Source organism: Mesoplodon bidens, assembly GCF_964165515.1.
Source record: "Mesoplodon bidens genome assembly, chromosome: 15".
Taxonomy (NCBI): Eukaryota; Metazoa; Chordata; class Mammalia; order Artiodactyla; family Ziphiidae; genus Mesoplodon; species Mesoplodon bidens.
In genome coordinates this window covers 29,925,311-29,943,013 of record NC_138171.1, presented here as the reverse complement: position 1 = coordinate 29,943,013, position 17,703 = coordinate 29,925,311, and the positions used below count along the sequence as shown (strand labels likewise).

General features: G+C 52.9%; 1 protein-coding gene across 3 annotated transcripts in view; it reads left to right on the top strand.

Annotated features, from left to right (window-relative positions):
• The window catches only part of DNAAF9 (dynein axonemal assembly factor 9), a 150,671-nt gene extending 142,145 nt beyond the window's left edge, over window positions 1-8,526 (top strand). For all 3 annotated transcript variants that reach the window (XM_081257891.1, XM_081257890.1, XM_081257889.1), the window contains 4 exons: window positions 1,788-1,993; window positions 3,145-3,210; window positions 4,451-4,544; window positions 5,122-8,526. In XM_081257891.1, coding sequence (XP_081114017.1) covers window positions 1,788-1,993; window positions 3,145-3,210; window positions 4,451-4,544; window positions 5,122-5,234 — 479 coding nt within the window. In that variant the 3' untranslated portion in view covers window positions 5,235-8,526. The remainder of the gene's footprint in view (window positions 1-1,787; window positions 1,994-3,144; window positions 3,211-4,450; window positions 4,545-5,121) is intronic.
• Window positions 8,527-17,703: the final 9,177 nt, after the last annotated feature.

Genomic DNA, 17,703 nt, shown 5'->3' with positions numbered 1-17,703 from the left:
TCTCCAGGTCCCTCTGCTCTGCAGTGGAGGATCTGTTTTCCTGCCCCTGGATGAACCTGCCCAGGGCCTCTCCTCACAGCTCCTTGACTTCCTTGTTCTAAAGACTCACACTCCACCCCTCTTGAGCCATTCATGGCCTCCTCCTAGACCTGTCACCAGGAGCTACCCCAATGCTGAGCCTTCCAGCTCTGGATCCGTTTCTGCCAAAGTCTTCAAGCCTTCCACTTGCCTTCTCCTCCCCTCTGTTCAGTAAACCTGTTTATCAGCCTTTGACCCTGGAGCCCTCGCAACCTGAAGTCTGTCAATCCTGGGCTGGGGTTCAGGGAAGGTGTGAAAACAAGGAGCCAGTTAACTCATCATTGAGAAAGGGAAGAATGTTCCAGGGAAAAGGCAGAGCATGTGCTGTGGATGTGAGGCAAAAAAAGTCACGTTTCAGGAACCAAAAAGGGTTTACTGTGTCTGGGTCCCAGGGGAGGAAGTGAGGGAGCGTGTCTGTTAGGGCATCTTTGGCAGTTATAACAGAAAACCCCAGCTCAGCTAGCAGGTGTTAGCTACATAGCAAGAACTCACGAGGTCTGGCAGCATAGCAAGGCCACTGAAGACCCAGGTAATATATGGCTTTTGTGTTCTTACGTTCTTGGTGTCAGCTTTTCCTCAGGTTCCCACCCCTCATGGTTGCCAGGTAGTGCTGCAGGTCTAGGTGTCACATCCAGATACAACAGCCAGCTGATGGAAGAAGCTGGCTCTTCCGGTGGGTGTCTTTATCAGTTCCTCAGCAGACTTCTCTCATTGGCCAGGATCGAGTTGCCATTACCCATGGGGAATTGGTATTGGGGGAGGAGGGGGATGCTGGGCAGGTAACCTGGGGTGTCTGCAGCAGGGAGCCACTGAGAGTTGTAAGCATGGAATCATCTGGATTCAGATAGGAGAATTAGGTGGCAGAGCCTCTATAAAAGAATCTCTCAAGGTCCTTAACCTTTGGCTTAATTTATGTTATTGAATCTGAAACTTTGGCCCCTCTCTACAAGCCCCTTACTCAAGCCCACTTCCCTCAGGCTCTGACAGAGCCCCCTCCCCCGCTCATCCCTCTCCCCTATCATCACCTCCTTTTCTTTTTTATTTAGACTGACTCTGACCCCTTTCTTGTTAAAGGTAAACCTTACTTTGTTTTAGATCTCTTTCTCATCATGCCTTTTTGGGGAACCTTACCCTTTTCTTGTGTCTCCAGTATATCTTAGCCCCCAGCGCCTCAGCTTATAAACCCGATTACATCTTTCCTGTTCCCACCCATGTGTCCCTCCTGCAGCACTTGTACTGTTGAGCTTGCCCTCCTCCCATGGACTCTCAGACCTCAGCTGAGACCCATCTCCTCCACCTCTACCAAGGGAGCTTTCCTTGCTTCTCCTCAGCTACCTCTTCCATAGGGGTGACCCCAGCCATTCCCTTCTTCTAATGACTGTGTAGATGTCTCCCACTCAGGGTCCTACAGTCTTTCAAATGCCACAGATGCAGAGTCAAACTCTTCTTCTCCCACTTGCAAACCTTTTCTTCCTCTTGTAGTCCCCTTCTGGGTTAATGATGTCCACCGGATCACCCAATCAGCTTAGCTAGAAACTTACATTGTTCCTCCCTCTCTTACTTCATCCTTTCTAATTTGCTGTCAGTCATGTCAGTTCTCCCTCCTGCATGTCTTGTGAATCTGTCCCCCACAGCTGCACTAATCCAGTCTTAGTGTAGCCTTATCCTTTTGGGGCAGGGTCTCAGGGACTAAAATGTTCTCCTTGCAGACTCTGAGAGGACCATGGAGGTCTGCCACAACACTCTGGCCAATTCCTTGAGCATCGTGCCAGTTTTGGAGGGACCCACGCCACCACCTGACTCCAGAAGCACACCTCAAGGCAGCAGCGGGCAGCAGGAATGCTACCTCGTGTTCATAGGCTGCTCCCTGAAGGAAGAAAGTGTCAAGGACTGGCTGCGGCAGTCAGCTAAGCAGGTGGTTTCCAAAGCCCAGACAGACCTGGCACTGATAAGACCAGACACTTCAGAGTTGTTGCTGGACCTGAGGCAGAAGCCCCTCCACCTTCTCCCTGCTTTCTCCCCACTGGTTCACCCCTCACAGGCTCAGCCAGCGTTTTCAGGGACTGAGAGTGGGAGGAAGCCCCTGGGGCAAACTCCAGGCAGACTTGTTTTGCTGCCTACCCTGCGAGCCCAGGTTCTCAAAGCCATTTCCAGTCCTGCTTCCCAAGGCAGGCTGGAGTTATTATCAGATGGCTTAACCAGGACCTAGGTGAAACTTAGTTGTTTCATGTGGACCCTGGATCAGCTTAGTGTTCTAAACTCAAAAATGTCTTCTTAGCTGAACCTAATTCATAGGCTCTCCTGTCTTCTGAGCCCAGCATCTCCTGTACTTCGGTTCTCTCTCTAGAAAGGAAAAACAACAAAGATATGCTTAGAGTCCTTTGCAAACCAAGACTCCAAGCATAGACAGCAGTGAGCCCGGAGGCCCTAGAGAGAGGTACAGGGGAAGAGGAGGCTTGCCTATAGAGCCACACAAACATCTTTAGTCCAATACTACAAAGAAAAAAAATCCGGACTGGAGTTTAAATCCTTTTATATGCCGCTAGCTTTGGGTTCTAAGCCTCTTAGCACAGTCTGAGCTTAAGCTTATTCTAGAGCTCTGGAAATAGAGTTCGCTGGGGCCTGGGTCTTCTGTACATGCTCAGTTGGGACCTGTCTTTTATACTAAGGAATGGGTGCTTGCAGACTGGGTCTTTCTCAGACTCACTGGATAAACTCTTAAATGGTATTTGACTGTGAGACCTCCAGTTGTTCTTTTGTCTGCATGTCTGTCACTGGTGGGGCCTAGGATTGAGAATCTGCAAAGAGGCAGAAACATGCCTATTTGCAAATGCATCCGTCTCTCTTCTGCCGTTTGTTCCCCACTGGCCCGCAGGACTCTGTGGTGGGAAAGTGGTCTTCTCAAGGGGCAGACAGGCAGGATATTGTATCCAGTCCATGACGATGCTTGTGCTTCCCCTTCTGGCATCTCAGTCATGTAACTGGCCCCCAGAGCCCTGAGCCCTCACCCTCCCGTGTACCCATCAGCTCTGTTGGAAACTGACACCTCCTTACATCTCTGCACAGAAGCCTCAGAGGAAAGCCCTGAAGACCAGGGGGATGCTGACCCAGCAGGAGATCAGGAACATCCATGTGAGTACCCTGCCCTGGGGGCCTAAGTCCCCTCAGTGTCCCAAGGATGTTCTTGTGCAGCTCTATCTTTTAGGATTCCTGAGTGAGGTAGCTGTTTGTAGGGCATGCTGGAGGTCCTGCTTCTCTCAGGCCACAGAGGCAAGCTGGGTAAAGAGAAACCTTAGCTCACCTGGCCTTGCAGCCTCAGTGAGAAGGGCAGTGTGACCTCTGGTGTGATGTGGTTACGAAATTGGGAACTAGTGCCTGTGGGAGAAACAGGTGACATGGAGGTCTGTTTTGTCACCGTGTTCAAGCAGCTGCAGAGAAGTCCTTTCCTACTCCCATTCCTCTGTCCTAGATAAACCACAGAGAAACCAGCGAGGGCCTAGGTAAAAACTAGATCCTGAAGCTGCTCATGGGCAGGTTGTGAAATCCTGAGGCCAAGACGAGAGGCCCTTTGAGGAGCCCTCTCCCATGCTGACTCCCAGGCTCTACCCCAGTTCCCATACCCACTGAGGCCTTTTCCTGATGGGTTTGGGGACAAAGGCTAAAAGGGACAGAGAGTCCAGGTCTCAGCATGAGCTGTGTCCCAAGTCCCAGTAATGAGCAGGTGGGGCAGGACTCTGGGCTTCCAGGAGCCCCTGCTGTGGATTTGAGGAGGGCCCCTTTATTCCGACTCCAGGGCCTGGGCATCTCTGGGTGTTCCTGCTGAGGACACCACGGGCACCTCAGAAAGCAGGCAGTGTGTGTTTCCCCAGAAGCACACCTTAAATAAGGATTTAAGCGCAGGTAGTTTATTTTGGAAGTGATTCTAGAAAACACTATTAGGAAAATGGGAAAGTAAGAGAAGGGAATCGTGTTTTGTCAAACCAGTACCACTGTTGGCACCTGGGGCTTGGTCCCATTAATAATCCCAGAGTTCCTGCCTGAGAGGTGGGAGAACCTCTGTCAGTCGTTGTTTGATGGCTGCTGTGAGGATGGTGTTATTCCCTGGCACACCTAGCCTTCCACAGAGCAAAGTGGGCTATTTTGCTAGGGTAATAGGCGTGTTTGTTTTGGGGTTTTTTTTTTTTTTTTTTGGCCGCACCACGCAGCATGCAGGATCTTAGTTCCCCGACCAGGGATCAAACTCACGCCCCCTGCAGTGGAAGTGCAAAGTCTTAACTACTGGACCACCAGGGAAGTCCCTGTTTTTGTTTTTAATGAATGAGTGAATGATAGAAAATGGTCAGATAATTCTAACAGGACTCTTCTCCTACAGGTGAAACGCCACCTGGACCCCCTACCTGCAGGTTACTTTTATAATGGCACCCAGTTTGTCAACTTCTTTGGTGACAAGACTGATTTTCACCCACGTATCCTTGGAATCTGGGGCAGAGAGGCTGGGGGTGTGTGAAAACCTGGCTGTAAAGAGGGTATCTGCTAGAGCCATCATAGCCTAGCCCCTGGTGCCGGCTGGGTTTGGGAATACACAGCAAGCCACAGAGGCTGACTTTTCATTTTGTCCTCTTAGAGTCATTAAAATTACATTTATTCTTCATTCAGTGATGGCTGAGGTTACTCTGTGGGTTGTAGTTTAAATGCAGCTGTGGTGACATCCTGTGGTCATCAGGGAGTCATGATTTACAAGTTGGAGACTCGGTCTGATTACAGTAGTTAATTTGTGAAAAGGTGGATGGGGTGCTGCTGTGGGCTAGTGAAAGCTGAAGGGCTCAGTTCTAAGAGTTCATGAAGGGCCCTGTGTCAACCCCCGTCACATTCTTTGCAGCTGTGGTGCTGCCAGTATATAAAAAAAGCCAGTCAGGTACCTTCTGTGCAGGCTGAGCACTCACTACCTCAGTGTCCCCTACTTCACCTGTCCACAGATTCCTCTGGCCTGGGCAGATCCCTTGGCCCCGAGGCTCAGGGCCTTCTTCCTTAATGAGGTGCCAGTCATGGACCAGTTCATGAATGACTACGTGGAAGAAGCCAACCGGGAAATCGAGAAGTATAACCGCGAGCTGGAGCAGCAGGAGTATCATGACCTCTTTGAGCAGAAGCCCTAGAGGAAGAAGACCCTGGAGATGGACGTTTTAAAACGGGGTGTCTTAACCTCAGCTTTTCCAGAGGCCCCTCCCTAGAGGGGCTATCTTTGTTCTCCTTGGCCTTTGTGTGCTGGCTTGAGTGCATGTTGTCTTTATTCTCTATACAGCGCTGAACAGCATCACCTGCACCACTGATTTGGCGGGGGAGGGGGGTCCTCGTGGAGGATGAGCAGACAGGGGGCTGCCCTTTGTGTGCAGCCAGCAGTCCAGGACCTCTGGGTCTCTGATAACAGTATTTTCTTTGGGCTGTTGCAGCAGTGTGTGAGGGTGGGAGGAGCATTTGGATTTGCACAGGGTGGCTGCTGGGACATAAAGAATCCTGGCTGCCAAACTGTGGCCACGCCTGGGGGGCCAGGCCACCACAGGCCTCGGGCCTCAGACACCACCCCAGGAGAGCCTTTCACCCCAGTGGAGTGCCTGCCTCCCTGTTTAGGCCCCTTCCACTGAAGGCTTGGGCCCTGCTGACCCTGTGCCCAGTCCTAGAGGGAACAGCACAAGCCTTGGCCAATCCCAACCCACAGAGCCAACAGCTTGGGTGGAGATCAGCAGCTTATTCTAAAATGAGGGAATTTCCCTTACGGACTAAACAGAAGGGAAAGACTTGTTGCTTTCCAGAAGTATGTGGCTTTTGAATTGACACAAGCAGCCCCCCTTGGGACTGGTCTTGAGCCTCCTCATGTCATCACTCTGGTTTACCTCATTCGGGGACGAGAAAAACTGCTGCTCAGGCCTCCCTGGTGACGCTTTGCCTCACTGTTAAGGGCAGTGTCCTGCAACTGCATAGTCTTATGCCCAGGGTTCTGGTCGCTTATGGGGCATCTTCACTTGAAGGGGGTTCAGTCTCAGCACCCATACCTCCCCCAGTCTTGCCAGGGAAGGCCTGGTTTTCAGCCCAACCTTTAGGAATCTCATGTCTCCAAGCATCGTTGCTAGCCTTGTATTTGTTTGGCTCCAGGGGACCAGGAATTTCGGAGAATTCCAATATCCAAGTTAGAATTCCTTCTAGTAGCTTTGTTTTCAGCTGGACTAAAAAGCAGAGGGGAATTTCAAGTGTATCCCATGCCTGACCTCCAGAATTAATGTGGGGAAGAGGAAGGTCGCAGGCACAGATACTTAGGTGATGTCTGTTAGGACTTAAGCGCCTCAGCTGCCTAGATTGTAAATGCTTTCTGAAGTTCACGTATTTTTTTGCATGCCTTAGGAAGGAGCACATAGGCAAAACCAGCAAAGTTTCTAGTAATGTAGAGGGGTTTTTGAGAAGGGATCCTGGCATAGAGGAGAGACAGAAAACCGATGGAGCACATGTAGTCTGTCACACAGAGGCCTGCATGCAAGTAGTAAAGCAGTTGTTAAGGGCTTGTTAGTAACATGTACTTATATTAGAAAAAAATTTTTCATTTGAAGCCAAATGAACAATACTCCAGATACCATTGAATAAGAACTCTTGCTTGAAGAAAGGTTTCTGAAAAGGCCCATGTGCTCCAGTCCCAGCTCCCAAAGTTGCTGGTGACAAGGGCCCAGGTGTGGAGCCCCAGTCTGGGAGCCCCTCACTTCTAGCTGGCCAGAGGCTGGGGTCCGCAATGGGCCTGCCTCTGCTTCAGAATCAATAATAGAGATCTTAAGTGCAATTGATGAAATAATAATGAGTTACTGTAGCTTCCTTTAGCTCTACCGAGCTCTTTTTAAAAACTCAAGCAGCCTTAGAAAAGGGAGCTGGGGGTGGGAGGGTGGCGGTGGGGGGAGACGACAGGCCATCTCCTCCAGGTGGGTTGCTGTGAACATTTAAATGAAAGCTCTCTTTCTAGGAGCTCGAGCCATTTCCTGGCTGCTGCACAAAAGAGTTTTTAAAGAGGGGTCGGAGCCCGCCCATAAAAGTGGGTCTTAAACACTGCATGGGGCTATACCTCCTGATGGTCTTGGTTTCTGACCATTGTCCATAGAAATGCTCTCTCACCAACTTGCCCCGCTGTCCCAATTCCTCTCCTGTTAGAGGGGAAACTGTGATTACCTCAACTTGAATATGAAACTGTGATTGAAAAAAGTCAAAATGTTAAGTTTCAAAGCCAAAAAGGCAAAACTGGCTGAGGCTTCCGTAGACACTCCTCAGCCTGCTTGGGAGTGTGAAGGGCACACTGGCGAAAGGGCATTCCTTGGGGCGTACTTGCTGTGCCCCTGGTGAAGAGGCACACTAGCCGTGCGCTGTGTGAGCTCTTTGAGGACTGAGGCCGGGAGGATGCTTCCTCCCCACACTGCCCCTTCTGTAACCTTTGGGGCCTCTGGGTCTTGGATGTGAAGATTAATATCCACTTGATTCCTCTGGACACTCCAGGTGGAGGTGTGGGGTCTTAGACTGTCTCTAGAGGAAGAGCCATGACACTGTGTTTGAAATTTTGACCTTAGAAGTGGATACCAGAGATCCAGCCAAAGACATCAGGTTCCTAGGGATAGGCAGAAGTCCTCCAGGGTCTTACATGCTTTCTGCCCACTCTTCTATTAGCAGCTTCAGTTTTATATCACCCCGAGTGAGTGTGATAGTGTTGAAGTCGCTGAAGTTATAGGTTATTTTACATTTTGATGTGGGATTTTTCTGTTTTTGATTGGAAGGAGGCAGAAATTGGAGAAAAGGGATCACCCTAGGAAGGGGCCGCTGGCAAGGAGTGGAGTTGGCCCCACAGAGTCCTGGGGGCTGTGACCTGAGGCCTGGACACCAGGCCCTGTGGGTCTCAAAAAAAAAAGTACCCTCCTAAATTCTATTAGGATTTCGGAAATTTTTTGCACAGTAATAAGCTCTGGATTTGCTCTTTGGGCTTGTCAAAAGGGAAAAGTTAACTCAAAGATTGTAAGCTATTAAGTATTCCAGCCATGTTGCTGACCTAGATGGATAGTGTACCTCAAAAAGTAGGTGAGAAATAGCTTCCTCACTGTTCCAGGTTGTCAAATACTAATGACAGAAGAGCTCACTTACGTGCCAAAATTCACTTTTATACTAGTTTTTCAGTGCTTTAATATTCATAACTTAAATTTTAAAACTCCTATTTACAAACACTACTGTAACTTCAGTGAAACAATTGTGTGATTGAAGCTTTTTGCTTATTATAGTATTTATTACACTACTTAATTCAGTAAATATATAAAAGTAGCCTTCAATTTATTTTTATATTATTTTCATGTTTTTTACCTGCAGTTGTGTATGTGAATTTATCTTGTTAACTGAGATGTAATACTGAGGACCAATAAACTTATCACTGAACAAGCAGGGCCTCCAGTAGTTGCCTGTTGGTGTATTCCCGAAGTGTCCCTGGGGGTTCAGGAGGTGGCCTTCCCCGTGGGACTGGGGACCTCCCCGCAGTTTTTCCCCCGGGACGCCTCTTTGCTGGGAGGGATCCTCAGGAGGGATCCTTGGGTGTTCCACTCCCCTCCCCAGACCCCTGAGCGGCTGCGGAGAATACAGTTTATATGAGGAGACCACCGTGGCTTGCGGTGGGCACTCTCTGGGAGTCCCAGATCCCAAGGAGGGGCTCGAGGAAGCTGGCTGTGGGCGCAGGGGACTGGCGGGGCCCCAGAGATAAGCTGTCCCACCCTCACCCAGAGAAGCCGCATCCGCAGTCCCGGCGCTTGGCCTGCGGGGCACCCCACCTGCGCCAGGCTGCGGTAGGAACCACTGCTTCACAGGCTGGTAGCTTGGTTTAATCCCGGCCAAAGCTCCGTCAGGTGGCCACTCGGTCCCGCTTTACAATCGGGGGATGAGCAAAGCACGAAGGGACAGTAGTTGGCCCGGGTGGCAGAGTCACTGCCCTCGCCGGGTTAGATCCGAGCACCCCTCCTGGCGCTCCCTAGGTCAGGCGGGCCTTGGAACCGCACTGTCTAAGGGAGAGGTCGGCCGGAACCCCCGGAGCTCTCAAGGACCCACCCCGTGCAGGGGCTTCTGTCGTTTCGGAAAAAGGGCCGACTAAGGAGGGGCACCGCCGGTGTCCACAGAGACCCTGCTTCCTATCCCACCCTCAATGCAGGGGCCTCCGGACGAAGGAAGTGACCCACTGGGAAGATCTGTGAGCTGGCCCGAGGGGGAGGGTGCAGACTCCACAGGCAGCCTCCCTCAAATGGTTGGGAAGGTGGTCTTGGGTTTGGAGGCTCTACGTGATTGCAAAACCGTGCAAGGAGCCGAGAGAATTGGGGGAGGGGTCTTGGCCTCAGTACTATACACCCTCCTCAGCACCGGCTTACCCAGAGCCTCCCAGCACGCCCCCTCCCGCCCCACTATGCCCCCCGCCCCCCCCACCCCACCCCCGACACACCACCACACCTGCCATCCTACAGGGCTTGAACCTTGAAGGAGCTCCTGTGCTTACACTTCCCAGAAACCGCCAAGGTTTGGGGATTACCCCCAAAGAATTGTCAGAGAGAAGGGGGGACAGTAAATGGCAAAGAGCTCCAGGACTGGATGATCTTTGAGGGCCAGGAGGACTTGGAGGCCAAGAAGTCCGGGGATGGCGAAAGGGGCCCTCCCCACCAGTGGCCCACAGTAGGGGCCGGGGACTACTGAACTGAACCCTGAGGGCATGCTTGACCAAGCCAGAGTCCTAGAATCAAGGAATCCTGGTGGGATAGACATGTGGAAAGTGATTTGAAGCAGAAGGTGGAGCTGCTGAAAATCACAAGGCTCTCTGAGGAGCACAGAGAAATGCTGATGTATTAATTTCTATCATATAATCTAGGGAACAGTCATGCCCGAAGAAAATCTGACCATGGTCCTACTGCCAGCTCATGACGGAAAGGGAATGGCTCGGTTGCTCTAAGAGGAATCCAGGGTGGTACCAGCTTCAAGTTCAGCTGGTCTCAGATGTCATCAGAGCCCCCTCTCTGTCCTTAATGGCTTCACACTCCCCTGGCAGTAAGCTTCCTCTGTGCCACCCAACAGCCCCAACACCCCAAAGGCAAGACCCGACCTCTCTCTCCAAAGGCAGGCCCAAAATCTGGGGTCACATTCGCATCCCTGAATCAGTCACAATGGTCAGGAGTATTCTGACTGGCCTGGCCAGGGGTCACTGCACATTTATGAGGGCGCTTCAACATCATTTGGGAGCTGGGTTCCCCAAAGAAGGGTTTGCTCCCCTGGATCAGCATTGCACATCCACCTGAAGGCCATTTCTGAGCTTTTCTGTTAAAGTCAGATACCTATCTGATTTAATTTTTTTTGCTTTCTGCTAGTCTTTTCTACTACAAGTGATAGCAAACATAGTTCTGTTGTGGTGGTGGTGATGGTAGTAGTGACTTTTAAACAAGGGAAGAAAAATTTTAACTTGAAAATGTTCTATTCGCTAAGATGACTGCCCCCCTGAAGATGGAGGGAGAAAAGGCTCCTACTGCTTCTGTATACCCAGGGACACCAGTGTTCCATGGGAGCCATGGGAGCCTGTTTGATACTTTTTTTTTTCCTAAATAAAAGAAGGATCAGGAATTCCCTGGTGGTCTAGTGGTTAGGATTCTGCACTTCCACTGCTGTGGCCTGGGTTCAATCCCTGGTCAGGGAAATGACCCAACCAAAAGAAAAAAAAGATCATGTAGACTGTAATGCTACTCCACATTGGTGGGGGTGAGAACTGGACCAACTAGAGAGTGATTTTGAAGGAGCAATTGACAAGACGAAATGACTAATTAGACAAGAGCCAAAGGGATGAATGACCTCAAGGTAGAAGTGGAAAAAGCCAAAGTGGAAAAAACCCCAACATTTTGAAACAATTCCAAAATTCTTTTGTTTCATTCTCCAGAAATTTGAAGAAAAATAAATTTGTTTATCCACAAATTATTCCTGTTTTGCCCAGGCCTCAGCATTGCTAAATTGACTAGCCAAAATAATTTGGTTAAAAAAACTTGCATCAGGGTTGACAAATTTTATGTCAAATGAATAAATGATTATAAATCTGTAAAAAAAAAAAAAAAGCTAACCAAATGAAGTGTGACTATATTTCCATTTTATCCTACCACTACTACTGTTTTTCCATACCAATAAACAAGTTTAATTTTTTCCTCCATAGCTTCAAAATTTTAAGAAACTTTACATCTTTACTCTGAAATTTCATGCCTGGGCGAATGTACACATAATAGCAAAATAAGGACAACAGGAGGAGGAAAGATGGTTTGATAACCAAAACTTCATGGAATTTTCTAACTAAAAAAACTATTTCTAGATAACTAATAGGAACCGACTGTATAACACAGAGAACTCTACTCAATACTCTGTAATGACCTATATGGGAATAGAATTTTAAAAAGAGTGGGTATATATATATGTAAAACCAATTCACTTTGCTACACAGCAGAAACTAACACAACATTGTAAGTCAACTATACTCCAATAAAAATTAAAAAAAAAAAGCACTCGATTTCAACCTCTTTGTTTTATAGATAAAAAGGATCAGAGACCCAAAGAGGCTGAACGTCTTGCCCGAGGGTGTTGCCCTGTATGCCTTCCCCACTAACTTTTCCTGTCTGTGCATCCAGCTTCCTTGCAGGAGCTGGGAGGAGCTGGAGGTCATTTGAAAGACAGCTGAAGTGGGGCGGCAGGCAGTGTCAGCCCTGAATAGTGAGCTCGAAGCAGAACCTTGGGCAGCTCCTTGACACAGGGGACCAGTGAGAATGAGAGCCATGGATAAGGAGGATGTGGGGTACACATAAAGGCTAAGGAGGGCAGTGATGACCAGGAGGATGATAGGCCACCTGTATTCACCACTTGGAAGGATTCAGGTGGCTGGTGATGGGGTTCAAATGAAGTGGGGCCTGGGGGTAGATGAGGGTGGGGAAGTTTGGGGCCAGCTCTGATGGGAATGCAGGTTCCTGGCCTCTCATAGGGATACCCTGGAGCAGGATGAGTGAAAGTAGGTCAGTGTTTAGTGGTGTCTGTCTGCCAGGGGTTTCTTGGCTGAGAAGCTGGGCTGTGGAACTGGAAACCCAGGTCAGAAGGCATGAGGGCAGTGGGGCAGCTCTGGAACCTTCCTGCTCAACAGCCTGCTGTCTAGCACTAGATTCTGACTCTGAGTATGGGGGGCACAGAGGGATATTGTCCTGAGGGGAGCAGGTCCTTCTGGCCCTCCATAGGGCTCCTTGCCTTCCTAGCTGCCCTTATAGGAACCTGGATCTTCCTCTCAGTAGGGGTGGATGGCAACTGGGAGAAGGCTTCATGTTGTGATATTTGAGCACCAAAAGGTCTTCCTCTCACCTACCCAGGGGGCCTGGAGGTGTCCCCCAGGAAAGAGGGGAGGCCAGTGGAGGCCCTCTTCCCTCCCTCAGCCCCCTCCAGCACCACTGGAGGGATAGTATGGGAACATCATCTCTCCTCCCAGGAACAGCAAGGGAGTGGTACAGCCGCAGCTGGAGAAGGGCTGTTAAGGGTCTGGGAATGCTGGTCAAGGCTGCCTGCCCTGGGCAGCAAGGAGCCCCAAGAGGCTTGTGACTCCAGGGAAAGCCTAAGGCTGCAAGGTGCGGAAAGCCATGCTTGCCAAGGCTATCCAAGGAAGGTGAGGGCAGTAGGAGAGGGCAGATTGGAAGTAGAAATACAAGGACTTGGACAGCTGAAGAGTCCAGGTGACAGGAAGTAGGCAGAGGGAGTGAGGAGTACCTGGCTGGAAAACCTGAGTGGGAGTGGAGGATGGCGGCTGAAGAGGTCATGTGGGGGGCTTCATGGCTTGAAAGCCTCCAGGAACTGTACAGGGAGGTGTTGGTCATGCGTTCAATATGTCGTGGATTTATTGAGCACCTACTACACCAGTGCTGCGCTGGTGAAAGACACCATAGCCTTGCTCTCAGGGAGATCCCAGTCTAGCCTGGGAGACGGCCCAGGCAGTAAAGTAAGAAGGCTGTGCTGCAGAGTTAGGGGCCATGAGGATCTGTGATGGCAGAAAACAGGAACCTACTTTAGATGGTGTGACCAGGGAAGGCCTCTCTGAGAGCTGAAGGATGAACTGAGCCACGATAAGAGCTGTGGACACACCTTCCAGGTACTCAGACTCTCCAGGCCTGGAGGCAGGTGTGGGCCGGTTGTGTTGAAGGAACTGTTGGCAGCCAGATGGCTGGAACAGTGCTCCCCTGGGAGCAGGAGGTCTGGGATGAGATGGGAAATAGGCAGGTGCCAGGCTGTACAGCACCCCCTACCCCACACCCCTACTCCCCTACGCCACAGCAGGGAGTTTGCTTTTATTTATTTTTTTCCTAAATGCCATGAGAAGCCATTGGAGGTAGAGAATGGATGGTGGGTGTGGGCAAGTCAGAGGGCCAGATGATGGACCAGGCTGGGGATGCAAGTGGGCAGAACTGAGCTCTATTTTGAAGGTAAACCCAACAAAACTTACTCATGGATCAGATGTGAATGAGTCGGGGGGACTCCCAGGTCCAGAGCAGCCAGGTGGATGGTGGCGGATAGTGGACTCGGGAGCTCTATTTTGCCTGAATATCATCTGAATTCCCTACTAGCCATCCAGGTAGGGGGGAGGGTGTAAGTAGGCTATGTCATGTTGAAGTCAGGAGCTCAGTGACAGGTGTCGTGAAATCTGGTGGCCAGCTGTGGCTGGTAGAGAGCCATGGATCCAGGGAAAGATCCAGGGCAGGCCAACACTCCTAGGTCCGAGGAGGTGAGAGAGAGAGAAGGAAATGCTGCAAGAAAAAAGGAGGGGTACTTCCCTGGTGGTCCAGTGGGTAAGACTCCACTCCCCTAACGCAGGGGCCTGGGTTTGATCCCTGGTCGAGGAACTAGATCCCTCATGCATGCTGCAACAAAGACCTGGTGCAGCCAAAATAAATAAATATTTGTTTTAAAAAGGAGGGATTGGTGGTGTTGGGTGCTGCTAGGGGGTGGGGGAGGGGCTGGCAGAAAGCTGAGGCAGGATGATCTTGAGAGCAGTTTCAGTGGGGTAGTGGGGACAAAAGATCGGTATGCATCGGTGGAAGAGAGGTAGGAGAGGCATGGATACAGAGAACTAGAGACAACTCTTTGGAGAAATTTGCTCTGAAGTGCAGCTGAGGAAATGGGTGGTACCTGGAGGGGGGAGTTCAAGGGAGTATTTTGGGTTTTGTTTAATGAGATACTATAGAGTTACTTCTCCAGATTCTAAAATCTATAGGCATAGTGGCTAAAGGAGAAAACTCAGTTGAAAGTACTTCAGAAAGCCATTAAGCGCCTTGTGGAACCCAGAATTCAAGGTTGTGTCCGCAGCCCAGTAAAGTCTGAGACTTCAAGGATGGGAATGAGGGGAATGTGTGTGTTTATGTCCAGGTCCCTAAACCCCCTGTGTAAGGACCCACTGGGGCATGGAGGGTGGGGGGGAGGATGGGGAGTGTGGGGGGAGGGAGACCTGGAGCACCTGTATTTGCCCTCAGCCTCTGGTCCACAGAGGGCAGGTGGTGGGTGGGAGGACTAAAGGAAACAGCTTCTCACTTTGCAGCAGGGGTGTGGGGGTCAGGGTCTCTCCAGGACAGCCAGGGGAATAGAAACCACAGGGGCAGAGCGCAGGAGGCTATAGTGGGGAAGGGGTCAGAAGGGGTTGGTGTCAGTTTCTGTGAGAGTCAGGTCCAGAGACCACTGCGGGAGATCTTGACTGTGGGCTCCTGTTTCCTCAGTGAGCTCAGTGGTAAGGGCCTCAGATGAGGGAGGAGGCTGCAGTACAGGGATGAGAGGCGTCCCCTCCATTCCAGGGTGGCTTCCAGGAACAGCTGGGTTGGAATGTCCAGGTGTTTGGGAGCTGCTGATGACATGGGGAGGCAGATGTAGAGGCCTAGGCTTTCTGAGATGAGAGGGGCTGAGGGCAAAATGGGTGTTTTTTCAGGGGTCCAGCCCCTACACCTCCCACATGGAACTTTGCTTCCTGGGCAATCAGCCTGCCTGTCTTCAGCTCCCCTTCAAATCTCCATCCCCCACCCTGCTGTCTGGGGGAGTCTGTGCCATGGGCTGCGGGTCTACCTAAACGGTGACCTAGAGACGGTCCCTAGGCTGAGTGGAGGGGATACCCATGAATGGAGGAGACCCCATGTCTCCACCCAAGCTCTGCTCACCACAACCAGAGGAGCATGTGGCCAGCCCCGAGTCAGTCGTGGTCAGAGTCCCGCAGGTCTCTTCTGCAGCATCTTCTGCAGTAGTAGGGAGCAGGGTGCTCAGGGCCATCCTGACCCCCAGGCCTTCATCTGCCAAGGAGGGCACCCCATGAAGTTTTGCTCCTAATGCTCTCTTATCTCGCTGGGAGGGGAAACCAGGTCAGCCTCACCCCATCTATGCATGGGACTGCCCCAACGCACCAGGAACCCTTGGGGGCCGCAGGGAAGCCCCCGCCGTAGAGGTGGGCTCACCCTGGGCTTGCTTCGCCTGCCCTCTTCCATGCCTGGGGGACAGAGGCGGAGAACTTTCCAGCAGGAGGTCAGATGGGGGGATTGCTGCTACTCCTAGGGCTGGTGGCCAGTGTGGAAGGAATGGGGGGTTAACACTTTGTTATGGGGAGAGTTCCTGGGTCAGTCCGGGGCCTGAGGGCTGTGTGATCCTTCGTTGAGAAGCCACCAAGGGTCAGATCAGGGGTTCACCGCATGGGCTGGATTTGCCTGGCCGCGCGCATCACCGCCTCCCTACACAAGAGAGCTCGCGCCCCACCCCGCACCCATCCTCCCGAACACATACTCTGCTTGCAGAGGACCAGGCGCCGGAGAAGGCGCGTTCCCGGGCCGGGCTCCCTCGTGTCCGGGAAGGAAAACCGGGCGGCGGTGCCATCTTGAGAAGGAAAAAAGCCGCAAGCCAAGACCTTGACCGAAGAGAAGGCCGAGGGCGCAACGAGGCCGGGAGAGAAACCGCGAGGCGCGCTGCCAGTAAACCCGACGCCGCCGAGTCGGGAGGGCAGCGGGCTCCGCGGGGCAGGGCGTAGCCCAGAGAACGCGCGCCGGCCCGTGTAGTTAGTCGGGGCGCGCTTCCTGGAGGAGGACTAGGAGGATTTACCGCTCGAGCAGCCGGGATGAATGGAGGGGGCGGGGCCCAGGAGGGCTGGGCCCAGCGGAGGTCCCCTGCCTAGAGGAGGGGGTGAGGGGGCCCGGCCAAGTGCTTAAAGCCGACTGCAGGGAGGCCCTACCCACACCCGCCTCACTGTCTCAACTCCGAGGGTCTCCGAGCTCACCGAGCTTCTTCCCAGAAACTTCGCAGCCCCGCTCAGCCACTAACGCTCACTGTGCGGGCCCGAAGAAGCCCAGTCTACGCGTTCTGGCTAAGTCGCCGCGGGCTCCCGGGAGTAGCCCGCCCGGGCTGAACAGGAGCGCGGGTGAGGGCGCGGGGCGGGCGGACGGGACCCCGCCCGGGCAGCGCTGGGGAGGACCGTCGGCGCGGCATTAGGACCCAGGCGCGGCGCAGGCTTGTGTCTCCGGCTCCAGCCGCAGGCCCGCCCTGGACGCCGAGGTTGGGGTCCCGCGGCACCTGGTGAGGAGCCAGGGCGTGCGCGCTGGTGTGCAGCCGTCCCGCGGCTGATCGCTGGGGCCATGGCCGCGGCCACCAGGCGCGTGTTCCATCTCTTGCCATGCGGTGGGTGCCTGCGGCTGGAAGGCCGTCCGATCTCCGTCGCAGAGGCGTGCTAAGCTGGGACGCGGAGCCGTCGAGGCGCTGGGGGGAATGCGGACGCCGCCGGCCTGCACCGGTCTCCGGCGTGGTGGGCGAGAGGGTCGTGGGGGCTTCCCAACTGGGACGGGGGTGACCGGGGGTGCCCTGGGTGAGTTCAGCCTCGAGGGAGTGGGAGCCCGGGTGGGTATGCGGGTGGCTGGGGGAAGCCCAGGACGACTTCGTGGGCACTGCGCGCTTGACTTAATGCCGTTTTGAAACTCTTAACAGTTTTTGAACCTACGAGGTAGTTTGTGGAGGAGTGGGGGGCTTGCAAATGGCGGGGCGGAGTTGCGGGGTCCCTAGCACCTGGAGCGCCAGGGTCTTCGCAGCCGGGCGTGCAGCCACCTCGGAAAGCCTCATTTTACGTTCTACCCGACACCTTCCCGCCCCTGGCGCTGCGCGGCAGCCTGCCCACTCTTAGGGATCCTTGGGCCTCTGACTGTCCCCAGCGCGGCCGCAGCTGACACCTGAGGGCCAGCCCGGGGTTTGTACTACCATCTATTTACGTGGCACTTGAACCGCCCCGCATGGGAGTAGCATCCCCACCCTTCCATACCCTCGTCATTCTCGTCCTTTGTCCATCCCTGCAGCCTCTGGTGCTAGCTTTACTGACCCCGCCCCTCCCTTCTGATGCCGCCCGGGCTCCCGCCCCGGGAGTCCGTCCGCATCCTGCCCCCCGACCCCCAGGGTCTCCGAGTCTGGAGGCGCTTTCCTCTCGTGCACGCGGCCCTTCCTGTCGCTTCCTTCCTCGCAAAGCGAGGCACAAACAGCCCGGACCATCCATCCGGGGCCCGGCGCTGAGAGCACGGACAGCTC